The sequence below is a fragment of the Silurus aristotelis genome, assembly GCF_946808225.1.
Source record: "Silurus aristotelis genome assembly, chromosome: 3".
In the NCBI taxonomy this organism is placed as follows: Eukaryota; Metazoa; Chordata; class Actinopteri; order Siluriformes; family Siluridae; genus Silurus; species Silurus aristotelis.
The window spans coordinates 13,674,404-13,702,364 of NC_139576.1; the positions used below are offsets into that span (position 1 = coordinate 13,674,404).

General features: G+C 37.8%; 1 protein-coding gene across 7 annotated transcripts; it reads left to right on the top strand.

Moving 5' to 3' along the window:
* The first annotated feature begins 2,042 nt into the window (after nt 1-2,042).
* arhgef7a (Rho guanine nucleotide exchange factor (GEF) 7a) lies at nt 2,043-27,940 on the top strand. 7 transcript variants are annotated; one of them, XM_083535599.1, is made up of 22 exons: nt 2,047-2,749; nt 6,766-6,849; nt 12,638-12,722; nt 13,043-13,176; nt 14,139-14,346; nt 14,469-14,557; nt 17,519-17,613; nt 17,725-17,820; nt 18,288-18,410; nt 18,504-18,642; nt 18,727-18,786; nt 20,997-21,143; nt 21,822-21,908; nt 22,016-22,094; nt 22,218-22,357; nt 22,975-23,196; nt 23,683-23,776; nt 23,857-23,946; nt 24,302-24,472; nt 25,997-26,096; nt 26,204-26,258; nt 26,376-27,940. In XM_083535599.1, exons 1-22 carry the CDS (start codon nt 2,585-2,587, stop codon nt 26,496-26,498), a joined length of 2,586 nt encoding a protein of 861 aa, XP_083391725.1. In that variant the 5' UTR covers nt 2,047-2,584; the 3' UTR covers nt 26,499-27,940. The 7 variants fall into 7 exon arrangements, with proteins under 7 accessions (XP_083391721.1, XP_083391723.1, XP_083391722.1 ...); XM_083535595.1 differs by lacking the exon at nt 24,302-24,472 and having other exon boundaries at nt 2,043-2,749; nt 14,139-14,334; XM_083535593.1 differs by lacking the exon at nt 24,302-24,472 and having other exon boundaries at nt 2,050-2,749.
* Nucleotides 27,941-27,961: the final 21 nt, after the last annotated feature.

Consider the following 27,961-nt stretch of genomic DNA (forward strand, 5'->3'; position numbering starts at 1 on the left):
AGGATTAAGACAAAATAGGATCAGACTTTGATGAGTCTAATAATAAAGTGTAAACACTATACACTGTGCTAGTAAGGTCTGCATAAATAAGTAAACTACAAGATCACATCTCTTTTGCTCTACACTTTCACTTTATTTCTGCTAAGGTTTTCTGAATGGATGGTACACACAGAATTTAATGATTAAACTTGTTTTACTCTATTACAATTACTTATCACATGATTGTATTGATGGCTTTTGAGTGGTGACATCTAAACAATACAAATGAATAATAATACAGCTATTCAATTCACACCACCCATTCCGAACACACTCATCGTGTAAATCCCAGAATGAATAAAATATTTTAAAGGAAATAATGTGTCAGAGATAGAGTCCCTATACTTAGTACATAGTAAGAATGTGACCTTTTAGCTCACTCTTATCCCATTTGTGCAGCTGCGTTTCTAGTTTTCACTCCCCTCTGTTCATCATGGTTTCACAATTCAGATAGACCATGTGCAAATTGTGACCTCTGAAGCATTAATCACTCTACTGAGTGGAAACACACCTGGGCATGATCATAATCACTGAAACCAAGAACCTGCATGTTGGGATTGGGCAAAAGAATGACTGAGAGTAAGAGTGCATACCAGAATATAAAAAAAAAATGCAAAAGAGATAAAGAGAGAACTGAAGAGAGAACAAAAAAGGGAGTGAGGCAAAATGAGGGATTTACACGTTTTAGATATGAGACTTGAGGAGTGAAGCTCATTTGAATGCAAAGTGGATTTGCCGGGTGACACAACCACACCAGAGAGATTGCATTGTGTTAGCAAGGCGTTTGTGTTTAATGATGTCTGACGGTTTGTTTACGTCACATCTTAACATAATATCTTGAGTTATGGCGTTATTATGTCTCCTACACATGAGGCTGCAGGAGTGTGATGCATGCATACTGCATTGCCATAAATCAATAAAGAACATCTAGTGATAAAAAAAATCAATAACAATGCCCACAACAAACCTCTCAATGTCTTAAACATTAACACACACATACACAATACACCCCAACACACACACACACACACACACACACACACACACACACACACACACACACACACACACGCTCATTGCAGAGATATAGATTCTCAAATATAACCAAAGCACATTCCAGCATTCATCACTGACACTGTAATATTGCAGTAGTATTACATGTGAATAGTCTGACAGTCAAAAGGTAAAATAAAGATATGGTGTCTGGTGATAAATATTGGAGGCAAATACAATGTTGGAACATACAATAGTATATATGGTATACAATAAATATAAAAGGGAATATGTAGTAAATATACTAGTAGGAAGTCTTTGAAGAAGCTCCCTTGGTTACAACTCCTGCTGACTGACCTGTGGGATCCTGGTTATTCCCATGACAAGCTTGCTATTCTGCGCTCCCAACCACAGGAGTGCAAGCTCTCTCATCCTAACACTCCAGAGAATCCTGAACCTCTACTAGTATCCATGGTGACCCAATGGGAATTGAGATTCCTCCAGGTATCTTGGCAGGTGATGCCATAGAGAATGCATGCTCTCTTTTGTATCTACATCAGTCATGTAATTTATGGATGTATTGAATATGTAGACTATGTAATATTTGTCTGCAAAATTGTAAAAAAAAAACTGAAACAGTAAATATTCAAAGAATGATTTTTTTTAACTCACATGGTTCTAACAATTCAGAGATATTTTCATTAATATTACTAAAATAACTCGTTTTCGATATCGTAACATGAAAAGTGTTTAAATGATTAGTGCAGACTCAGTAACAAAAACGATAGTAGTAATTAATAATCATTACTTCTTGTTTAGATTATTTGGCTTAATGGAAAGTATATATTTTTCCCCACGAAATTTGATATTTGCTATATATTGCTGTATGCGCTTTCTCTTGTTTTGTAGGTTTGATAGCGCCTCCCTAAGGTCACCTAGTGAAATAGCGGTGAAGAAAAAAAAATAGAAAAGAAAAGAAATGGAGCCTATAGAATATGTTCTTGTAGGAGGAGCGAGGTTGGGATTTTGATAACACCATGCGCAGGGCACATTAGGTGTGGAATAGCCTTATACATTTTTTTTCTCAGGCCCTTAATGGGTTTGACGATATCTACATTACAGCAGAATTTGCAATAGATTACTTTGTAATATCTATGTAAATTCATGTAAAAACCCAGTAAATGAACAAGCAAATTCTGTGAAGGCATAGGTGCTGACACGCACGCACGCACGCACACACACACACACACACACACACACACACACACAGTCAGTGATGTCATTTGGCAGAAGAAAGGTAAAGAAGCAGACGAAGCAGGTGGAGAGCAGTGTCTGCCTGCTAAAAGCGTTTTGACAGTCCCATCGTTGATGATATTTCGAGAAGCTCTTCAGCGCTCTGAAGGACAGACATCCTACGTGATGCGCCACATTCAGACGGGCGGCTGCACGGAAAATGGTGACGCTTAACGCAACGGCCGGCTGCTAACCATTCCTTTAATTATATTCCCTTCATAATAACGCCTGGGGACAAGGGTATTCGAGGCGTTGGATCATGAATCCGGCAGAGCAGACGGTTACATGGCTCATAACGCTCGGGGTTATGGAGTCCCCGAAGAAGAGCGTATCAGACCCGGCCGCGTTTCTGCAGTGCGCGCTGAAGGACGGAGTCGTGCTTTGCAGGCTGATCGAGCGCCTGCGCCCCGGTATCACCGAGCAAGTAAGCGCCGGGATGCCCGTTAATTATCACTCTTTCTGTACAATCGTATTGTGTTTCTTTTTACACTCCGCAAAAACACACAGACTTGCGTGTGTGCCTGTTTTATAAGCCATTTCGATAAGATGATAAGCGCAGTACGTTTCTTACATCCAGATGGCACCTGAATCCTGCGGACGCGTTAAAGCAAATTGCGCTCCAGTCTGATTTCTACAGGCCTGCGGGTTTACCTTTATATTCTTGTTATGTACTAAAACAGGCCTGTGTGCATTGTGTTGCGATGTAGGTCATCTGTGAAAGGTAAAAAAAAAAAATTGCCACGAACAAACCTAGTCAATACGATCACATTTTGTTCTAGAAAGACGTGTGCGCTACGTCTGGTGATAGTCAGGCTAGGCCATGTCTGTTGATATTCAATATTAGTCCACATTTTGGGAATAGACTGTCATGGATAATGTCAGTGTTCAATAGATTAAGAGCTAGACTATAACAGCATTTAAAACGTTGAATATTACCAGCGTCAATTCGCTGTTCAAAGCTGTAAATGTCACAGGTGGACTATTAAAAACCGCTGTGCTATTTCAAGTATTTTGCAGGTGGTTTATGAGCACATTATAGTGATCTGACACCTTGTTCATTTTTCATCCTGCCTGTATAACACACATTTAGACAAAGCCATGCACGAGTACAGCATGATGACTGCATTGGGCTAGAGGACATACTGTGGACTGAAATGGTGTTTTCTTTTAGAAAGAAAAAAAAAACAAAAAACACCTCTCTTTGTGTTTTTAAAGGGTATAGCTTTCTACTTTTGAGCCCACTCAGACAGAGAAGCTACACAAAACATTCAAGGATTCATGGACAATCATATGGAACACTTAAATTGTTAAATCTATAGATTACAGATAAAACAACAACATCATTTAGCTATAGGTGTGCAAACATTTTGACCATTAAGCAAGGGTTGAAATAAAGATAAAATATTTTGTAAAAGTGTCAAATGCTTTCGCTGAGACATTGACAAAATGTTGCTAAAATCATTAAATCATTTTCTTAAATTGTTACACTGCAAAAGGTGGATACACTGATCCTATACTAAGAATTGTAATCAGGTTGGTATGTACCGAAATGCAGAATTGATCTTGGACTATATATGTCATATTTTCTGATTCAATCCATTGGTGTATTTTATTCACTTAAGATTTCTTCAAATCTTTTGTAAAGCCGTCCTGTGGCTTCTGATAATAATCTTACAGTATGCAAAGATAAGGTTCTTAGGAGCCAGTTAACCCCCTGAAGTCTAGCAATGATGGATGACATTATCTGTCTTTTGAACAAAAGGCATGATGTGTGGGTCTGTTTGTTTTGAACTGTGGGATTGCACATCTGTCTAGAGACCAAACTTCATAGGTAAAATTAAGGACCCACCATTATTTCAATAATATTTTGCCAATGACTTGATCTAATGTTGTTGCACCTGCCTTGCCTTTCTAACAACAAACCGATTTATTAAAACAAATACTTGCAAATAATCACAAAGGGTTTGAAGGCAGAGACCAATGATGAAAACGAGATCCGTTTAAGTGAGCAGCAGAGGGTAAAGGGGGCGCTTGTGAGCACCTTTTGAAATCTATAATGGGAAATGGGACACCTCACTTCCTCAATTATTACGTCTGTAAGGCTGAAAGGATGGTATTAAAGAGAGGACTTATATTTAAGATACACATTTTATTATACAGTTGGCCATTTAGTTAGATCCTATTTTATTATTTATTTTTTGGAATTGTGGATATGTAAGACAGAAATATGTCTATTCTAATTGCTGTAAAGTTAATAGAATAGACTGTCATGGACTTCCAAACTGACACCACACATCTGGCAAAAGTACACACATCCTTCACTTAAGTAGAAGTACAGATAATGTTTCAAAATACCTGACTATACTTTTATAGTTTTTGACATGTACTTAAGTAAAATGTAGCCATTACTACTACCTGTTTTAGTGTCACGCTCTTAACTGGACCACACGTCATATTAATATTAGGGCTGTCAATCGATTAAAATATTTAATCATGAATAATCGCATTCTTGTCATGAGTTAACTCACGATTCACATTTTGATCTGTTCTAAATGCCCCTTAAATTAATACTTTAAACGTTTTTAATACTCTAATCAACATATATTAGATTACATAAATGATCAGGACACCAAACGGAACCTTTGCTATGTTTCCACACGGACGGGTAATGAAGTGATACCGGAGAAACTGTACCTCTTATAACTTTAATATGGATTACATGATCAGAGAATATTTGTATTCGATGTAAATTTGTTTATTTAAAAGTACATTTTCCGAGCTTTTTATACATATATTTATGTCTGTGAGGCAAGTATTTACTGAGATTTAAGTTGTTTTATTTGTGTGTCTGTGAAGAGAGATGACAAAGATGGCAGAAAGCGCCCCCTGTCTGTTTGTTTTATTTTTAACAAAAGCACAGCGTTTTGTTGTTATTATGAGTGTACGAATAAAAGTAGACCCTTTAGAGATTCTTTTTACACATGCATTAGGTAACAAAATGTTTTATTAGTTTTCTATTAATATATTAATTGAGGATTTCAAAATGCTAATTAATTTTGATGGCACTGGTTTTATTAACGTGCAATTAATGTTAATTTCTATTTGACCATTTTTATTCAAAATATAAATATATAAATATAAAAAACGCGACAGCGCGTTTGTCGACTTCGAAGGGTAACTTGTCGGATTTGTGCTTCATAGCGGATTTTGGTGCTGATTTGAAATTTGGTGCATCAGTAAAACAAATGTTTACTGATTGCAATTTTTTTTCGGTGGAGTTTATTTGTTTATCATATCTGAGTAAAGAAAGAAAGTCGTTAATAAACGTGTGTTGTGCCGAAGCTTTTAGTTTTGCCTTTTTTATATTTATTTCTTTATATTTTAAATAAAAATGGTCAAATAGAAATGCGCGCTGCATTTATCGCCCGTCAAAATTTATTTGCATTTTGACATCCTTAATTAACATATTAATACAAAACGAATAAAACATTTTGTTACCTAATGCATGTGTCCAGGCTGAACAACCACAATATAGAACAAAGGCAGAGAAAAGATGATAATGATCAGGAATGTCTCTGTTTTCAGCCAGGTTTACATCACTGACTCCCTCTGTCTCATCCATGTTAACCCTATACTTTTTGTCTTGCTCACGGTTTGCTTCTTAAACTAGTCTACATCCGTGGTGTGTAAGAGCAAGGAAATGATACACCACTGAATTGAAAAAGCTGCTCAATGACAGGAAACAGGTTGATGGGCTGAAACGGTGCACGATGAGAAGACAAAATATTGACATTTCACCAAATCGCAAATAAACTAAAGTAATGAGCCTGTTTTGAAAATGTAAATATTAGAAGTACAGATATTTGTGTAAAAGCTTAATGAGTGAATAATAGTTGTCCAAAAAAAAAATAGTAAAGTAGAGTACTGATACAAAAAAAAAAGCTACTTAAGTACAGTATCAAAGTATTTGTACTTCATTAGTTCCCACCTCTGGTTTTGGGACAATGTTCAATGAATTAAATTGAACAACTGATTGATCTTTTTCTAAACAAAAACTAATTCTCAAAACTAATAATGGTTTGTTGTTAGCCTTGTAAACCTACATGCATTTCTGTATGAATTTTGGCAATGAAATATGCTTCAGCATACTGAACCAGTTTAAATCAGAGCGCTCTTTTTAATTTTCCCCGCCTGATAACCCATGGACGGGTCTTCTTGGTTCCACGCTGCAACGTCATTTCCGTTTCCCCTCCCCTCACTTCCTAGAGTGGGTATTTATTTGAGGTAAGCGCTGGACGCGCAGGAGTCTGCTCATCCCGGGACACTCATGAGGAATAATAGAGTATCGGAAGCGCATTTCGCTCCAGATTTTACACAACCTAAGAGGGAGAAAGTCGCGCTCCGGGCTCACTCTTCTTGCTCTATTCTTCTTTTCTCCAGGTGTTTCAGGAGCCCAAGAACGACAGCGAATGTCTGAGCAACATAAAGGAGTTTTTGAAAGGTTGCGCCGCGTTTCGGGTCGAGGTGAGTTGATTTGGATTTTCATTTGTGCAACAATAACAGCCACATATCAGGATTGTCAGAATTGAGATGGTGTAACGGCAAACGTTATGAGTAGCACCATGTTACTGTAGAAAAAAAAAAAACAATTAACAAAGGAGTCTGGAGGTCGGAGGCTGACAGTAGGAGGCACAGCCATGAACTGAGCGCCAAAGACATGGCTTTGTTCCTCTAAAAGATTCAGTATGTATGTATGTATAATATTGTGCATTTGGTCTTTACAATACTGATGATGCTACTGTGAAACATTCTAAGGTTGATATCATGTAGATATTTCATCTGCTTTGTGCTCACTGAGATCCTTTATGTTTCAAATGTTCTCATATCAGTTACAAAAAATGTTACTCATCTCAGCTTTCACAACACAAACTGCTCACTGGGTGATCACTGCTCCATAAAACCACTTTCAATCATTTTGCATCATGCTAATCAATTTGACCTGTATGCATATTTCAGCAATAAATCACAAAACACTGCCCAGAATGAGGGAAAACCACAACAACAACAATGCTCTACATTGCTGCAGTTTTTGCTCTGGAAGATATCCATTGTTTCATTTGGTATAATGAATTCTAGTTAAATGTCTGCCAGGTGAAACTGTTGTTTGTGGGATATATGTGCCTATATATTTCATTAAGCCAGAGTACAAAGGGCCAGATTGCATCGTGCTGAATTATGCGCATTTATTACAGAGCCAGATGGGTTCGGATGTAGCCTATATACTTGAGTGTGTGTGTTGAAAGAAGATGGGGTTTAGTCCATCACTGCCTCATCTCTTAACTGTGTAATGACTGAAAAATAGCAGTGTAAATGTTTAATGACACTATTTTTGGCTTGCTTTCAAATTGCTCCTTGAGGAGCACATGTTTTACAATTTGGCCACAAATCAAGATGCAACCAAATTTTCAATGTTTATCATTTATTTCTTTGGTGAGTACCTGGTGCATTTTTAAACATGCACTATGCAGGATACGGGAGGATTCTCAAATGTATGTAGAGTGCTGACAAGTTGCAGTGTCCTGGCATTGCATAAGGGCAGCTGGGCCATGTATACACAAGCCCCTCTTTGTCCATGTTGAACGCTGTTTTTGAGAATCTAGTGTGTTCGGCTCTGCATCGTTGCTGTCGTGTGTTTAAAAAAAAAAAAAAAGCTGACTAACATTTCTGCCTTCAAGACTATATAGGCTACTGATTCCACAGCAATAGTCTGTTAGAAAATCCAAGATTATGGCTTCAAAACTCATCTTCTGTTTTCATACCTAGCTAGGTTGTTTACTATACTCCAGATTTGTCTGAGTGTATATGTAGCATTAATCACACATTATAATCAAATGAACCAAATAGTTTGTAAGGTGGGGCTGTCGGACATTCGGACAATTCCACATACTTGCTGGTCACTTTAACCTCTCTTTGATTATATTGCGATGTGTGTTGACATTTTGACCTGTTTTGTTTTTAATGCTTTATTAAACAAAGTACATTATCTTGTAGGGTTGTCTAAACATCAGTGTGACTCTCAGACAATGTAAGATTTGTATAGATTTGGCATCATTTCCAGAAAACGAACTGTGTTTTTGAATTTGGAATTGATCTGAACAAGGTCAAGACTTCAGCAAGGTCAAAAGTCTGATTGGGCTACACTGTTTAGGAATCCAGACATCCAGTGTAAGAAAAGTTCCTCTTGTTCTTTTTCCTCATCTGTTTGTATGATAAATACTTTACAGTACTTTCCTTTTTTTGTGTTTGTATGCATGATGAAGCTTTTTGAGCTAAACCTTTTGTTTGAATTGACAAACTATTCTTTTAAGATTAGCCTGATGCATATCAGATTAAATATACATGTTGCTTTAGTAAGTGAGTAGGGCTGAAGACCAGCTTCCTTTGTGGAGCTGAAATTGATCTGAATGAACAATTTTGAAATAAGCCTGGTTTATGAAGTTACCTTGCTTTTTGACATAATCAGCTTATTCAACAGAGCATTAGATGAAGAACACTAGATGAAGAAAAACACATCTTTGTAGGTCTGTGCAGTTATGTATTAATGCAGTTATACAGTGCATCCGGAAAGTATTTTTTTCCAGATTTTGTCATGTTACAGCTTCATTCCAAAAACCCTTATTTTTCTTTAAATTCTAGGAAACCCCCCCCCCCCCCCCCCCATAATGACAATATGAAAGACGTATTTTTGAAATTTTTGCAAATGTATAAAAAAAACAAACAAAAAGAAATCACATATACATAAGTATTCACAGCCTCTTGCACTTATTACAGCCTGAAGTCTTTGAGTGTGATGCTACAAGCTTGGCAATTTTTGGGCAGGTTCTTTCATTCTTTTGTGCAGAACCTCTCAAACCCCATTAGGTTGGATGATGTGCGTTGGTGCACAGCCACTTTCAGATTTCTCCAGATAATTTTTTATCTGGTTCAAGTCTGGGCTCTGGCCGGGCCACTCAAGCACATTCACAGAGTCTTCCTGTATCCACACATTTGTTATCTTGGCTGTGTGCTTAGGGTTGTTGTCCTGTTGGAAGATGAACAGTCGCCCCAGTCTGAGGTCCAGAGTGCTCTGAATCAGGTTTCCATCAAGGATGTCTTTGTACATTGCTGCATTCATCTTTCGCTCAATCCTGACTAGTCTCCTAGTTTCTGCAGCACAGCATGATGCTGCCACCACCATGCTTTACTGTAGGGATGGTATTGACCAGGTGATGAGTGGAGCCTGGTTTCCTCCAGACATGATGCATTCTGTTCAGGCCAAAAAGTTCAATCTTTGTTTCTCATGGTCTGGAAAAAGCGGCTTCCATCTGGTCACTATACCATACAGGCCGAATTGGTTGAGTGTTGCAGAGATGGTTGTTCTTCTGGAAGGTTCTTCTCTCTCTATAGAGAAATGCTGGAGCTCTTTCAGAGTGACCATTGGGTTCTTGGTCACCTCCCTGGCTATGGCCCTTCTCCTGCAATCGATGTTTGGCCATGCGGCCTTTTCTAGGAAATGTCCTGGTGGTGAGAAAATTCTCCCATTTAAGGATGATGGAGGCCATTGTGCTCATTGGAACCTTAAATGCTGCAGAAATTTTTCTGTTCCTCGATACAATTGTCTTGAAGGTCTACAGACAATTCTTTGGACTTCATGGCTTGGTTTGTGCTCTGACATGCACTGTTAACTGTGGGACCTCATATATGTCCAATCAACTGAATTTACCACAGGTGGACTCCAATCAAGTTGTAGAAGCATCTCAAGGATGATCAGTGAAAACAGAAAGCTCAATTTTGGGTGTCACGACAAAGGCTGTGAATACTTATGTGAATTATTATTATTTTTAAGAAAATAATGAATTAAATACAATCGGAATAAGGCTGTAACAAATAAAATGTGGAAATAATTTCCGGATGCACTGTGTTTTTAATTTCACAAAGATTGCAAAACATTTAGTCCGCAATACCTCTAAAATATATTTTTTTTGTTTGTTTTAATACGAAACACTGTATTTGTTACCACAGTCAAAAGGGACAAATATAAAATGATTAAAATAGTGATTGTGTTGAAACTGTATCTGTTTCACGAGGCACTGTTTTTCTCAGATGAGATGTACTCTTTGCTGAAATTATTTACCCCACTTTGCTTATGCTTTTGCCCAAATTTGTAGTATGTAGCACTGCAACAGATCTTTAGGATCTATCTAACTTTAGGACCAACATTTTAAAAGTAAATTCAAGGACAAGTCTGACCACAGGAAGTTCATTGCTCTTCATAACTAGATTAGAGAAAAACAATGCATGTACACATCAGAAGATCCTCGCAATATTAATAAATCAGAGGAGCTTGCAGACATCGGGCTGTATGGTGATTTTTACTACCCCTCATAGTCTAGGCATTGCTTTTCACTTCATTATATAACAGTACAGTAGGGTTACATTAATATTATATGCTAGGAGATTTGATTCCTTATTCCCAGCATTAGAAAGTTAAGCAGTATGATGTAGGTAAAGGCAAAAATGTAGCTGCACCATTTAGAGTGATCCGACTGAGAACAAGACAACGACTAAACTCTTCATTTCCCATCAAATATTGCTGCAAATTAATTTGTTTTGCACAATTTACACTTGACAGCTCCCAGAGCCTAAAGGTACGGATTGGAGTTCACCCTGAATTGCTTATCCATTTACCCATCTGCTCCTCTATTAATCAATCTTTAGTAATAATTTTTTTTTCTGGGTCCTGGTCACATTGGAGAATATCTGCAGAATACACTGTACTTTAATGTACAATGTTTTATTTATTTATTTATTTATTTATTTATTTATTTATTTATATTTACTGTTGATCAACAGTTGGGGTTGAATGGGGTTCCCTGGTGGTCTAGTGGTTAGGATGCTGTGCGCTCACCGCTGCGGCCCGGGTTCGATCCCCGGTCAGGGAACCAACCCCAGCCATTAGAGTTGCACAAGCCAGTGCCCTCTCAGTGCCGGTCCCAAGCCCGGATAAATGGGGAGGGTTGCGTTAGGAAGGGCATCCAGCGTAAAAAGTGCCAAATCAAACATGTGGATGATCCGCTGTGGCGACCCCTAATGGGAGAAGCTGAAAGAAAGAAACTGTTGATCAACAACCATTTTTTTAATAACAAAAAAATTAAATACTCGATTGTTTTTTTTGTTTTTTTTCCCTCCCCTATTGTTATTGTTGTATAAAAGTCGTCAAAAACATAAAAAAATTACAGTGAATGGCTGGAATACATTTCTGTAAACGAATTGACATATTTAGCACTTAACAGTAAAACTTATGTAGATAGGGAACAGGAGAGATGATGTTACCTCACAGATGTTACCTCACAGCCACAGTCAAACATGGAGCAGGGAAGGTGGAGACTTAATCCGGGTGTGAGGAATATCGGTCCAACATGGCTACCATTCCATAATTCAATGCCACACAATTCCTTCTGGCCTGTGGCTAATCGGAACCAACTTATCATACAACATACCAATGACCTTAAGTACATGTTCATGCATGTACATGCACTGTTGGCATTATTTAGAGTAAAGAGTCTGCTGGAGTGTTATCTATTGTGGATGGTCTGTTCCGTCACTGGACCTAAATCCTATTCAACTGCTCTGGGATGAACTGGAATGCAGTGTCAGAAAGAAATGCAACATTTTACAAATGGCAAGTTTTACAATAGGCATAGCAAAGTATTTTAGCTGAATGTTAAGAGAAACTACCGTAACTGTCTGGATGCCAAGAGTGCTGTTATTCATTCTAAGAGATGATTTTAAATCATCTCTTAAAGAAAATAAAGTTTATAATCTGTACCTTTTATGTGTGTGTTTGGTCAAAGTAAACCTCCATACAGACACAATTACCTGGTTCGTTGCATATAAACAAAAGGAACATGCATGTGTCTTTTTTTAAAAAAGATAAAAGACTGGGTGTTTGCCACGCAGTGTATGTGTACATGAATATAAAAAAATGGATGAATAACATTATACTCTAGTAGTCTAGATGGGATCATATAAAAAGCATGTACAATGTTTTCTAGATTATGAAAAGAAATAAATGGTTGAATTTGGAAAATTACTGAAGTTGAAAGACACTATTGTTGACAAGGTGTGGGTCGGAAATAAATCTACATTTCTGACCTGCTGGTAAAACATATTGTTTTCTATTTATTTATTATAATTATTAAAGGTTATATATGCACAATAGAAATGTAGTCTAGATAGTTTCTGATTCACATCTGGTTTTCTGTCTCTGTAGCCATTTGAAACAAGTGACCTGCTGCAAGGCCAGAACTTCAGTAAAGTTCTTACCACATTGGTGGCTCTCAACAAAGTAACTGCAGGTGAGTTTCATACATTACTGTAGTCTATGCACGCAGTGTTCATGACTGTTTAAACTGTTAAAAGTGATTTGTGACATGGAAAGTTGTTGAGGATGGTTTTAACTTAATGGCTGGTTAACATGCCAGATATCAATATCTATTATGATTAAAACACGCCATTTTTGAATATAACACTTTATTTGAATATTTGCCTCTTCTCATCATCCCTATTAATTATAACATGCCTCTCTACCACTGTTAGAAATATTGTATGCCATGTTCTACTGACCAGCCTTGGCTATTCTTCGACATAATCTTTTTGTTTGCTTGTTCTGAACCAGATATTGGCATTGGCAGTGATTCTGTATGCACCCGTCATTCTACCGCTCATCGCATCAAGTCTTTTGAATCTCTGGTTTCACAGACCTCACTCGGCCGGTCATCCAAACTTCTCCATAACCAGTTCCGAAGCCTGGTGGGTAGTGGGAGGCTGGATAATGACTCACATTTGTCAAGTTCCAAACTAGCAAATCTGATCATAAAACAAGCTCACAAACAGGCACTTTCTTTGCTTATCCTTTTCTTATTTCAGTTTTACCGTTGGCACACCCAGCCTATATAAAGGTGTTTGAAAGTGCTCTCGATTAATGCAAGTTTGAATCACAATGATACCACAGCCATCTATGGCCGGGAGGCAACAGGGCTATATTTGGCCATGTTCATGGGTCAGAGATCAGATTAACTCATACCAATTATTTGTGTCTTTGGGCTCAATTATGTGAAAGAAGGTAGATGGTACTTTCCCTCAAGTGCCCTCAATTGCCCTGTTACTCAAAATGAGCCGTTGTTTGAAAAACATGTAAGTGGGAGCACATGCTTGTTTTCAATCTCCCTGGTTGGTAGCATGCTTTTCATTAGTGAAGAGCAAATCATTAGGCAGGATGACTTTCTCTCAGATTTAGAGATATTTTGATATCATTTTTCATTGTAAAGGATTTTCTATTTGTTAACTTAAAAAATTATTGTTTAGTGAGAAAAGAGAATATTATACATTGTATAATATGACACAAAAAATGTAATTAACTTACCAGCAGCATGTGTGAAGGAGACAAGAACCTATAATTATTTTAAATGCATAGGCTTCATAAACAGAATTAAAATGTAAAATATAATCTTAATACAGATTATAGCCCATACCATATTCCAAAAACTGTATGGTTCCTATGCAACTGATTAATAAGTTCTGTTTTGTTGAAATTAACAGCTAATTGATTCTAAAGTGCACTAACATCTTATACTAGATGAATATTTGTATTTTAAAAGAGCCAGAAGTACCATTTTAGTTTAAGGTTTAGCATGGTCAATTTGTTGTAATTAGCAACATAGCAGTTACTAGCAGTGACATTTGTCTGCATTCTGTCATCTTTCTTGTTTTAGGATATGACAGAGAATAGTAACAGCCAGTTGTTGGTGAAAGCTCGCTTCAACTTCCAGCAGACCAATGAGGATGAGCTCTCCTTCACCAAGGGTGACCTCATCACAGTCACCCGCATGGAAGAGGGCGGATGGTGGGAGGGCAACCTCAATGGAAAGACTGGCTGGTTTCCAAGCAACTATGTCAGAGAGGTCAAAGGTTGTGGCAAGTGTTAGTTATGTTAAATAAACATAATTCCTTTGAAAGCAATTATGTTAAACTCTTATTTGTGTTGATACTGTGGGGACTCATATTTGTGTGCAAGTCTGAAATTTTCTTCCTATTTGTCACAGACAAACAAGTTTCCCCCAAATCTGGAACTCTTAAAAGCCCACCTAAAGGTTTTGACACCACTGCCCTTAGCAAAACCTACTACAACCTGGTGAGAATTTTTAGCTATTTATTTACAATTCTTTAAATCTTTTTATATCCATTTTACTAGCCTTTATAACACAGTGACTAATAAAACTACTATTCATGTTTCTTGTGAAGTAAATTTTGTAAAATGTCATTACTGTCCACTTCTAATGGTGAAGTTTCAGTTGCCCAAGGGATATGAACATTATGTAAGCTTGTCCTGGTTCTGTCAGACTCTTTTCTTTTTCTTTGACATTTTAATGTTCGTTTCTGCTTCTTGTTAGTCCGGGAGGGAAAAGGAACAATCTCTATATTAAATATAAGTGCTGAAATAGATTATAAATGGAGCTCCATCAGCGTATGCCCATTTACGTATTCATTCTGTCCTCTTGAACAAAAGCACATCTCACATAATTTTTGGTTTTTTGATGTAATTACAAGTAAAGCTAAAGACAATTATATATTATATTATATATTAAATATCTCTTCAGTTGTGAGGAAACCAATGTTAAACCCCATTTTTGTAGCTATGCAAACTATGTTCAACATGGTTCTACTACAGCTCATACATTAGCTGTTTGTTGAAAAAACTGATAGTTTGCAAGAAGCCGCAAGTGGCTCAAACGTTAGGAGTAACATTTTAAAACAGTTTGTACTGAAAAATAATGTTTTAAAATGTTTTATTATTGTTATTCGTTTAATGTAGAAAATAAAACATTTGACAAGCAATTTTTGTTGAGTTTACGGTACAGTACATGTACAATTCCCCAATATGTAGTATCTCACAAAAATTAGATACGCCCCTCGCATTTCAGCAAACCGTTTTATTAAATCTTCTCAAGGGACAATACTACAGAATTGAAACTTGGATATATTTGCGAGTAGTTAATGTGCAGATTGTGCAACATGCAGCCATTATTGTTTAAATAAATGTCCTATTCATCATGTTCATGTTTTTGTCTGCTTGACTGGACCATACAAAGTTGTGTATTTTGTATTTGAGCAGTTAAAATGTAGTGCTTTGAGTTCAATTCTGTTATACTGTATACTAAAATGTTTGCTGAAATGTAAGGGGTGTACTCACTTTTGTGAGATTGTGTGTGTGTGTGTTTTCCAGTGTAACCACACACACACATAAACATACACAGTGGGTACTGAATGTATTTAGACCCCCTTACATATTTCACCCTTTGTTATATTGCAGTCATTTGCTAAAATCATTTAAGTTAATTTTTCTTCCTCATTAATGTACACATAGCACCCCATATTGACAGAAAAACACAGAATTGTTGACATTGTTGCAGTTTTATTAAAAAGAAAAAAACTGATATCACATGGTCCTAAGATTTCAGACCCTTTGCTCAGTATTTAGTAGAAGCACCCTATTGATCTAATACAGCCATGAGTCTTTTTGGGAAAGATGCAACAAGTTTTTCACACCTGGATTTGGGGATCCTTTGCCATTCCTCGTTGCAGATCCTCTCCAGTTCTGTCAGTTTGAATGGTAAATGTTGATGGACAGCCATTTTTAGGTTCCTCCAGAGATGCTCAATTGGGTTTAAGTCAGGGCTCTGGCTGGGCCATTCGAGAACAGTCACGGAGTTGTTGTGAAGCCACTCCTTCGTTATTTTAGCTGTGTGCTTAGGGTCATTGTCTTGTTGAAAGGTAAACCTTCAGCCCAGTCTGAGGTCCAGAGCACTCTGGAGAAGGTTTGCGTCCAGGATATCCCTGTACTTGGCCGCATTCATCTTTCCCTCGATTGCAACCAGTCATCCTGTCCCTGCAGCTGAAAAACACCCCCACAGCATGATGCCGCCACCACTATGCTTCCCTGTTGGGACTGTATTGGACAGGTGATGAGCAGTGCCTGGTTTTCTCCACACAAACCGCGTTCAGAATTAAGGCCAGAAAGTTCTATCGTGGTCTCATCAGACCAGAGAATCTTATTTCTCACCATCTTGGAGTCCTTCAGGTGTTTTTTTTTTTTTTTTTTTTAAGCAAACTCCATGCAGGCTTTTATGTGTCTTGCACTGAGGAGAGGCTTCCGTCGGGCCACTCTGCCATAAAGCCCCGACTGGTGAAGGTCAGCCACAGTGATCTTTGGGTTCTTCTTTACCTCTCTCACCAAGGCTCTTCTCCCCCAATAGCTCAGTTTGGCCGGCCGGCCAGCTCTAGGAAGGGATCTGGTCGTCCCAAACGTCTTCCATTTAAGGATTATGGAGGCCACTGTGCTTTTAGGATACTTAAGTGCAGCAGAAATATTTTTGTAACCGTAGCCAGATCTGTGCCTTGCCACAATTCTGTCTCTGAGCACTTCAGGCAGTTCCTTTGACCTCATGATTCTCATTTGCTCTGACATGCATTGTGATCTGTAATTCTTATATAGACAGGTGTGTGGCTTTCCTAATCAAGTCCAATCAGTTTAATCAAACACAGCTGCACAAATGAAGATGTAGAACCATCTCAAGGATGATCAGAAGAAATGGAAAGCACCTGAGTTAAATATAATTGTCGCAGCAAAGGGTCTGAATACTTAGGACCATGTGATATTTCAGTTTTTCTTTTATAATAAATCTGCAAAAATGTCAACAATTCTGTGTTTTTCTGTCAATATGGGGTGCTATGTGTACATTTAATGAGGAAAAGAAATGAACTTAATTGATTTTAGCAAATGGCTGCAATATAACGGAGTGAAAATGTAAGGGCCATACCGTGTGTGTGTGTGTGTGTGTGTGTGTGTGTGTGTGTGTGTGTGTGTGTGTGTGTGTGTGTGTGTGTGTGTGTGTGTGTGTGTGTGTGTGTGTGTGTGTGTGTGTGTGTGTGTGTGTGTGTGTGTGTGTGTGTGTGTGTGTGTGTGTGTGTGTGTGTGTGTGTGTGTGTGTGTGTTCAGAAAAGCAGTTTCCTGGCTATTATAAAATAAATTAGCCGTATGTATTACCATAGTAGGTTTAGATCCGTTTACCTTGTCTACCATCTCTTTCAACAGGTGCTACAGAACATTTTAGAAACCGAGACCGAGTACTCAAAAGAGCTTCAGAATCTCCTTACTAACTACCTGAGGCCACTTCAGAACACAGAAAAGTAATTCTTTGACTTTGATTTCTAAATGACATCCACCTCACTTCTGCATTTCTTGTTGTGCCTGAATCATTTCTCTTAATAAATATGTATATGTATTTCATTTCATGTTAGACTTAGCTCTTCAGACATCAGTGTCATTTTGGGGAACCTGGAAGAAATCAGCACCTTCCAACAAACTCTTGTGCAGTCATTTGAGGACTGCACTAAGTGAGTACTTTTAATAACTGGCTACTCTGTACATCAATTATAACCAATACTTTGTCAAATGTAATGATATTTTAACTAAATAAAGATTAGTATATACAGCAGTTGTTTAGAGAATTTGATGTATGTACTCATAATTTATATTAATTTGTAATTTTTTTGTAATAATTGACATTTTTAAATGTCATGATCTAGCCTTAATTTCTGAAATTAGACCAAATCTATGATGATGTTTGTGGAAGGGGAGCAGATTTAATTTTAGGAAGTCAAGTAATCTCTGTAATACAGAAATGTACAGGTTGTCTTTGTTCACTTCTCTAGAGCCAGAATCACTCCTTTCTTCTTTTACTCCTTTTTCTAATACCTGATCATTATTCCAACCTCTGTTTTAGATAAAATCTCAGTTAGAAGAAAGATGTTTAAATGGGGTACTTGTGATTTTAAAAATGTTTGACATTTGGCTGTTTCAGACTTCCAGAGCTTCAGCAGAAAGTAGGAGGCTTTTTCTTAAACCTTATGCCCAAAATGAGAGCATTGTATACAGGTTACTGCTCAAACCATCCATCAGCTGTTAACATTCTCACTGACCACAGGTATGCCACTGCACTTTGTCCTACTTTAAAATATTATTAGTCCACTGGATTCTATAAAATAGTGTTCACACTGAGAGTTTACCTGTCTCATAGTGAGGAGCTAGGAGACTTCATGGAGAGTAGAGGAGCAAGTTCACCAGGCATCCTGACTTTGACCACAGGCCTTAGCAAACCTTTCATGAGACTAGACAAATATCCAACTTTACTGAAAGAACTCGAGCGACACATGGAGGTAAGGAAATGACTCTTAGCAATTATATGAATATTAATTATTAACTGAATTTAAGTCATTAAACTGTGTTCATTTTGCTTTTAGGAGGGTCACCCAGATCGAACTGAAATTCAGAAGTGCATGACTACATTCAAAAATCTTTCTGTGAGTTTTATTATTGATATTTTGTTATTATTCATATTAGTAATAATATGATGGATAATTCTGATAGAGTGATGAATTTAAAGCAGGAAGTTGAAGGGATGATGATAAATGTCTTCAGTGCTTATGCTCCACTAGTGGGTTGTGAGATGGAGGAGAAGGGAAAATGCTGGAGTGAGTTAGATGAAGTGTTGGAGAGTGTACCTAGGACTGAATGATTGGTGATTGGGGCAGACTTCAATGGCCATGTTGGTGAAGGGAACAGAGGTGATGAGGAGGTGATGGGTAGGTATGGCCTTAAGTAGAGGCATGTGAAAGGGTAGATGGTGGTAGATTTTGCTAAAAGGATGGAAATGGCAGTGGTAAACATGGTTCGGGTGGTGGTCTGTAGGATAACTTTGTAGGTGAAGAAGAAAAGGAGGAGAGTGAGGACTAAAAGAAGAATAAGATGGTGTAAACGGAAGGAGGAAGACTGTAGTGCGAGGTTCAGGGAAGAGGTCAGACAGGGGTTTGGTGGTGGTGAAGGAGGCTGGATGATTGGGCATCTACTGCAGAAGTGATAAGGGTGACAGCTAGAAAGGTACTTGGTGTGACATCTGGAAATAGAAGTGAAGACAAAGAGACAGGAATGAGGAACTGCAGGAGAGCATAAGGAGAAAGAGGTTGGCAAAACAGAATTGAGATCTGCAGAGAGATGAGAAAAGTAGGCAGGAGTACAAGGAGATGCGGAAGCAAGTGAAGAGGGATGTGGCAAAAGCCAAAGAAAATGCATATGAGGAGCTTAATGAGAAGTTGGACACTAAGAAAGGAGAAAAGGATATATACTGATTGGCCAGGCAGCGGGACCGAGCAGGGAAGGATGTGCTACAAGTTAGAGCAATAGAGGATGGAGATGGAAATATGTTCACTAGTGAGGAGAGTGTGTTGAGAAGATGAAGGGAGGATTTTGAGCAGCTGATGAATGAGGAAAATGAGACGGCCAGAAGGTCGGATGATGTGGCAATGGTGAAGCAGGAAGTGGATAGGATTAGTAAGGAGAAAGTGAGCGCAGCTATTAAGAGGATGAGGAGTAGAAAGTCGTTTGGACATGATGACATACCAGTAGAACCATGGATGTTTAGGAGACATGGCAGTGAAGTTTTTAACCAGGTTGGTCAACGAAATTGTGGATTTAGAGAAAGCGTACGATAGGGTGCCGAGAGAGTGGTTATTGTATGAGTAAGTCAGGTGTGTCAGAAGTATGCGAGGGTGGTGCAGGGCATGTATGAGGGCAGTGTGACCGCAGTGAAGTGTGCAGTAGGAACGACAGACTGGTTTACGGTGGAGGTTCGATTGCATCAAGTATCGGCTCTGAGCCCTTTCCTGTTTGCAGTGGTGATGAACAGGTTGACGGACGTGTTCAGACAGGAGTCTCTGTAGACTATGATGTTTGCGGATGATATTGTAATTTGTGGAGAGAGTAGTGAGCAGGTTGGAAAGAGCCTGGAGAGGTGGCGGTACACGCTGGAGAGAAGGGGAATGAAAGTCAGTAGGAGTAAGGCAGAGAACATGTGTGTGAATGAGAGGGAGGGCAGTGGAGTGGTGCGGTTGTAGGGAGAAGAGGTGATTAAATTGGAGAAGTTTAGGTACCTGGGGTCAAAAGTGCAGAGTAATGGAGAGTGTGTTAGAGAAGTTAAGGAAAGCGTGCAGGCAGGGTGGAGTGGGTGGAGAAGAGGTGCAGGAGTGATTTGTGATAGTAGGGTATCTGCAAGAGTAAACTGGAAAGTTTATAGGACTGTGGTGAGATGTGCGTCTCTAGAGTTTAAGAGGTACAGAGCATGTAGGACGTTTTGGGGACAAAGAGAGAGAGGCCCGATTGAGATGGTTTGGGATGTGCAGAGAAGGGGTATATCGGTAGGAGAATGCTGAGGATGGATCCACCAGAAAGGAGGAAAAGAGGAAGACCAGGGAGGAGGTTTATGGCTGTGGTGAAGGAAGACATGCAGGTAGTTATTTTGTAAGAGGCAGATGTAGAGGACATAGGAGTATGGAGATGGATGATCAGCTGTGGCGACCCCTAATGGAAGTAGGCGAAAGAAGTAATATGATGAATCACATTTATGTGCAGGATCTAGTTATTGACTTACTTGCTGTGACACACGTCCCATGTCATATTGCAATGGTGAATTGTTTCTGTGCAAACATTTTTGCACCTTATGTTTCCATGGCTATAGGCCCAGTGTCAAGAGGTGCGGAAACGGAAGGAGCTGGAGCTACAAATTCTCACTGAATCTATTCGTTTGTGGGAGGGTGAAGACATTAAGACTTTTGGCACTGTGATCTACATGAGCCAGGCCATGGTACAGAACCAAGGCTGTGAGGTGAGGCCTTAAACCATTCATTTTGGTCCCATTTTCAAAATGGGAACTCTTTGTGTTTTTAGGCATTTCCTTAGTAAACTGTTGTATAAAAGCAACATCACTCGCAATTATGCTGTTATACTGAATATCAACAGTTACGCTTCTACATTGTTTGGTGTGGTTGTGGTGGGAAAACTTATTGTTTGCATAGAATTGGCTTTTGTACCATTTGTGTTTGTGAAATTTCCAGATCACCCAGTTTAATGTTTAAACCAGTCCGTCTGGCACCAACAACAATTCTATGGTTAAAGTCATCACAATTGTGATTTTGTTATTCACATTGTGTGACGTCTCATGTGAATATTAACTGAAGCTCTAGACCTGTGTCTGCATAATTTTATGCACTTGTGCTGCTGCAACATGGTAGGCTGATTTAAAGAACTGCATAAATAAGCAGGTATTGTAATAAAGTGAACTTTATAGTATAGAATATTATCTTGCATTAAGGAAAATCCTTTTTTATTATTATAAAAATTTATTTTTGTATCATATCATTGTTCACTGAAATTTACCTCTTATAGTAACTGACACATTAGTCAGTACAGTGTCCTCACTATTCATGCAGTTGTGAGCAAATGTATGCTTCATATGTGACCAGATTGCTCAAAGTAACTTTTTTGGCACTTGTATGTTTTTCAGGAAAGCAATGAACGTTACCTCATGCTTTTCCCTCATGTTCTGGTTATCCTCTCGGCCAGCCCAAGGATGAGTGGCTTCATCTACCAGGTAGGACCATGTCTCCACTGCTATGTCTTACTTAATACGCAGTATGAAGGTGTTTAGCGCCATTTTCTCTCCTAATACTTAATAATTGTCCACTCTGTTTTTCACAGGGCAAGCTGCCTTTGAGTGGAATGACAGTAACTCATTTAGAGGACTGCGAAAGCCACAAAAATGCTTTTGAGCTATCAGGTAAAAAGGCGGCTGCAATTTTTATAATTTATCTGAAAACAGACAGTACAGAGGTGAATGCATTGGGTGGTTTTTTTTTGTTTGTTTAGTTTTTTTCTCTGTGTGTGTGGTCTATCTTTGTAGGTTGCATGTTTGAGAGGTTGCAGGTCATCTGTTTTAATAAGCATGATCAACAGGATTGGTTGGAGCACCTGAATCGCCAGACCAAACACACCACCATGACTGCCCCAAGCATGAAACCACTCGCAGTCCCTTGCCACACGGTGAGTTTTTGATTACAGGACTGAAATTGGCTTTGTCTAAATATCAGCAAATCAATTCTGAGGTAACTACAAATTTCTATATATTCAAATATGATTTGCTTTATTAATACAGAAGTCCTCAGTTTCGATATATGGGAAAAAGTTTTGAATTCAGGTTTTTATTAACAATCTGGCAGATGTAACCAGATTTTGGGCTACATAATCCTGGTACTTTGCCACCTGCCAGTTTGTTTGTGGTCTTATTTTTTTACCAAACAGGATTGTCTTGTGTTTGCACTAAATGCTTGCACACACACTTTATGAAGTGTCCTAGTTAATTTTGTGTTTTTGTATTACCTTGTGTTATTTTATATAGTTGGCTGAAATGACTTTGAAAGCTGACTTGAATTGTGTGCATGTCTTGTTCCCTATAACACAATTCAGTACTTGATGACGCTACGGTGAATTTTACAAAATTGGCCATGAGCAAAGGGCCACATCAATAATATGATACAAGTATGATGAGACAAATTCTCACTGTACAACAATACAGCTTTAGTTTGCCCCTTTAAACAAAAAAAACCCCTAACAGCTCTTTCTCTCTCTGTCGCTGTCTGTATCTCTCTCTCCTACAATAGCTCCCATCCCACCCTCTAACTCCATCCAGGCATGCAGAAAGCAGAGGCCTCACTGTTGCTCCTGCCTACCACACGCTCCCTCATTCCTCTTCTCATGGAGCTCCACACAGCACTGTAATGTGGGGACCTCTGGAACCTCCTAAAACCCAGAAACCTTGGAGTCTTAGTTGCCTAAGGCCAGCACCCCCACTTAGACCATCCGCTGCTCTCTGCTATAAAGAGGTGTGTGTGTGTGTGTGTGTGTGTGTGTGTGTGTGTGTGTGTGTGTGTGTGTGTGTGTGTGTGTGTGTGTGTGTGTGTGTGTGTGTGTGTGTGTGTGTGTGTGTGTGTGTGTGTGTGTGTGTGTGTGTGTGGTAACATCTACCCTGGTGATTACGTTGTGTGACTAGTGACAGGCATACTACTTCATATTTTTTCAGGCGGTCATATGTTTATTATATGCATTGAGCACCACAATATAAAGTCTTCAATGTACTTCAATGATGACTTAAACTTGTATATGAAATTATATATGGACATGACTAGTTTTGAAGGAGTTTATAGTGAGTGCAAGACAGCATTCCTTAAATAATTATTATTTTTATATTGAAATATGTGCTTTAAAACTCCTGTGCAACTGAAGTGTAGACTGTCTCTTGTATTTATTCTACTGACCCATCTTAAACTTTCTTATTCATCCTGATCCTCTCAATCCTGGCACTGCTCCAGGATCTTAGTAAAAGCCCCAAAAGTATGAAGAAGCTGCTGCCTAAGCGGAAACCAGAAAGGAAGCCCTCTGATGAGGAGTTTGCACTGAGGAAAAGTAAGTTCATGGATTTGTTAGTACATCTGGTGAGAGTTATGATGGTGACACAAATGTAAGTACGCTGTAACTCTCAACAGGTACTGTAGCACTGGAAGAGGATGCTCAGATCCTGAAAGTGATAGAGGCTTACTGTACAAGTGCCAAAACCAGACAGACTCTCAACTCAAGTAAGATGATGTCTATCATAGGACTAAGGCTACATAGCGCTTTGTCTCTTTGATGTTAACACTCTTGGAACTCTGGTAACAATATTCTCTTTTTCTCTTTTCTATTCACTCCTTTTGACATCATTTATTTATTCATTCTTAATCCCACCCTCTCTTTTTTCTATCCACTTTTAACATTCACGTTACCATTTTTCTGTTTCCATTGCTTCACTTTTTTTATACTTTTTTTATTTATTTATTTTTTTTACTTTTTTATCCATATGTTTTTTGCCATCCCGTTTATTGGGTTTTTCGGAAAATCTCCCATTCTTCATTCATATGATTGGACTGTGCTCCCCTGCTATGGCCATATCAGCATGGCAGGGCACTGATCTCATGCATAACCATGTGCTGGATCAGTCGAGCATGGAGTGTATGGGCCGCCGCAGCAGCATCTCTCGGCCTGAAGGCAGCTCGGACCTTTCAGAGGACTCGGACTATGACAGTATATGGACGGCTCACTCTTACAGGATGGGGCCGGTTTCCCGTAAGAGCTGCAGCTCCTACATCTCCCACCAGAACTAAACTCCCTCACATGTACTGTTTAATCTCATTCACTTTAGTTTTATTTATTTTATTTATTTTAAAGTTTTTTTATTTATTTTTATTTATTATGTCTTTTCACTTGCCTGTGTTAAACCTCACTCCTTTGTCCTCTTTGTGCACTTATCTAAATTGGTCCTTGTTGCCTTGACACCTTTTTTGCCTATTATTTTGATGTCCACTCATGTGATGGGTGGAAATATGCCTTTCTCAGTTTCTACCTAGTATTTCATCCGTAAGATTAATGAAGGAAATACATTTGTGGATGCCTTTCCCTGCTAGAAATTATAAGATCTCACATCTTTGTAAATATTTTAGTATTGTCTTTTTTTCTTTTTTTTTTCTTTTTTATGTGAAGTATTATGGTTTACCTAAGGGGAAGCATTGGACACAAGAATTCCAGCTTAATTTTTTTCCAGGATGCTAGACAATAGAAGAGTTGAAAACAAAATACTTTGTTAAAAAAAACAGGAAAATCACGAGTTGCTACTTTGGACAGTATTAGTTGATGTACCACTGTCTTTATTTATGTATTTATTTTTGACTTGTACAGTACATGCATTTTTATTTTTTTTCTTTGTTACATGTATTCTCATAATAATGTCTACATATGGTATGATTGCCAAAATATGCTGAAATGTAATGTCTCATCAAACATTTGTTTGATTTTTAAACCAGGTTTGTGGTTCTTTGTTACTCATTTAAAGCTCTGTGAGTACCTGTAGTGTTTTAAGATAAACTTTTTTTTCTGTTATGTATGATTTTTTTTGTTTTTTTGTTTTATCAGACAAAAAGAGAAATACATATTGCCAGTTAGAAAAGTATGTAAAACAAAGAATAAGAATATAACTCTTTCATGTTGTGTGGTAATCCTTGTGACCAAGTTCTCTGCTGTGGTAAAACAAAAAAAATAGACAAGAAATTCTAAACAATTGCTGCCCTTTTGTCTGTTGTACTGTGCTGGTATTCTGATTCCCTGTACAACTCAGAAGTCAGTGATGTTTATGTGGTTCAGATATAAAATATAATTGTGTCCATATATATATATACATTAAATAGTACATACATGCAGTATATACATACAGATTTCAGTATGACGGAGCAGTTACTGTAATATACATTTTCAATAAATATTGGCTTTCTTAGACTTTTGTCAATATTTTTGTCCTTTCTCTGGAATTTTTTTTTTTCTTCTTGGACTAGAATGTTATTTCAGTGCCTTTTACTTATCTAAACGTATTTTTTATTGGTGGAAACGTGGATTTTTTTATGAAGATATGTCTTTCATAATGCTCTTGGAATGTCTTGACATTTCCTCTCTGCATGACTAACCTGTCTTCGCACTATTCTTTTAGCCTGATGCTTTCACTGCTTCAGAGCACGTGTGCCTATTTAACTATTCTCACCATTCAGTCCTTCACATAGAGATATGTGAAAACCAAACTGCAGGACTTTTCTTTTGGAACAGGACAGAGGAGAGACACTGCTCCAGCTCTGATATTACCTGCAGAGGAGAAGAGAATTGTGGAGGAGAACAAAAGCAATGGAAAGACTGTCCTGGAAGAGAAGTAAGAATACATGTGTTGCTATATAAAATAATTTTCACACTAATTATATTTGTGTATAGAAAATTCTATTCAATACCATAAATAAATAACTAAATTGACTTTTACAGGAGTCTTGTAGATGTTGTTTATTCTCTAAGAGATGAAATCCAAGTTCTTAAACAGGTGCGTGTGGATTTATTTTTGTTTATTTATTTATTTATTTATTTATTTATTTATTTATTTTATATAGTTACCTTTTTATACAGCTTGATGTGGTCATGTGATTTAATCCATCAACAGGACAGTAAGAAAATGAAACGAACTCTGGAAGAGGAGCAGCGAGCTCATAAAGATCTGGAGAGAATTGTACGTAAAGTTCTAAAGAATATGAACGACCCATCTTGGGATGAGACCAATTTGTGAAATAAATTTCAAGTGTCTTCCAGCTTTGGTAGCACTTGTAGGGATTTTAAATGTTCTCATGAATATGAAATCAAATTTCTTATAAATATTCAGGGTGTCCCAAAATTCACCAAACAAATGGCAAACTAACTTTTTAACACACTTTCTTTCAAAACTTTCTATTCTTCACAGTTTATTATTATTATTTTTTTTTTTTATAGCCTTTTAAGAATGTTGGTGACAAAAGATGGCCATGAAGTACTAATAAAAAATCAGGCACAAAGATAATTTTAAGGAACACTTTCAAAAAGCAATTACATGAATAACACCAGAGATATTTACACAAGTTCTTCACCAGTGGGAGAGATAATATTTTGGACAGTTCTTTGTGAACACTTGTTGACAATGTTTTGCAAATATAGTTGCGTTTTGCGAGGTGTTCATTCCACCTATATAACCTCCCTATTAACACTCATGGCTCATTATCTTGCAATTTCTGCAGTCTCTGACATGGATTAATGCATCTGCATGTCAAAGGATGAACATAGCATTACTAGATGTTTGTCAACACTTGACCATCACACTTGTATGATCTTTTTAAATGGCTTCCCAATTTATTCCCACTTTTCAATAATACCTCCACCATTCTGAGAAGACTTTCCACTAGATTTTAGAGTGTGGCTGTAAGGATTTGCCCATTCAGTCACAGAACTGTTCAACGCAAAGTTGTTCAGGGCTTAAGGTCAGGATCTGTGCAGGCCACAGGAGTTCTTTTTTTTACACAGGGACATTTATTCTGGAACAGGTTTGGAGCCCATAGTTTAAGTAAAAAGTCTTGCATCCATAAAATTTGAGCAATACTGTGTACATATGAGGTAAAAAAAAAAAGGGGGGCGATTTCGCTTTAAATTTTAATCCAAAATCCATATTCTCTTTTAATTAATAATTGGATTTTACAACTGACTTAATGCATCTTTGCTTTACTAATGCAAGTAACTTTACTGAGAATTGTACATATTACTGTTTTTGTGCATATGTGTAATTTATAAATACTACAGAGATTTGGTACTTTTACTCCAAATGTCCCAGTCTATTCTTTTTATTCTCATTTAAAGAATGACCTGGGCTTAGCCCTATGACAACTAATTCAGCGAAGTAACGCTCTTTGTTATATAATGAACACAATAAACAAACTTTAAAAAAAAGTTATAATGCATGCTACATTTCAAGAAGCAGTTATGGATCATTTTATGTAATTGTGTCATAAAAATGTTACTAACAGCCCTTGGAACATGATTTCTACTACTAGTAGCTGCATTTATGTGTGGACTGATCTTTTTTTTGGAGTGCACACTCATGACAGCAATTACCTCAAAACACAATGTGTTTACTGATAACCCTTAACCTCCACATGGCACCATTTGTCACTGTAAATTCTGTAAATAAAGATTTTTTTCTTACAATTTGGTGCTAATTTTTGGCGC

Bases quoted from the DNA above. Each gene is read 5' to 3' on its own strand.
- arhgef7a (XM_083535599.1), top strand. From the start codon at position 2,585: ATGAATCCGGCAGAGCAGACGGTTACATGGCTCATAACGCTCGGGGTT. The intron at 14,347-14,468 runs GTTAGTTATGTT...TATTTGTCACAG, and splicing joins GGTCAAAGGTTGTGGCAAGT to ACAAACAAGTTTCCCCCAAA. The intron at 17,614-17,724 runs GTAATTCTTTGA...ATTTCATGTTAG, and splicing joins CCACTTCAGAACACAGAAAA to ACTTAGCTCTTCAGACATCA.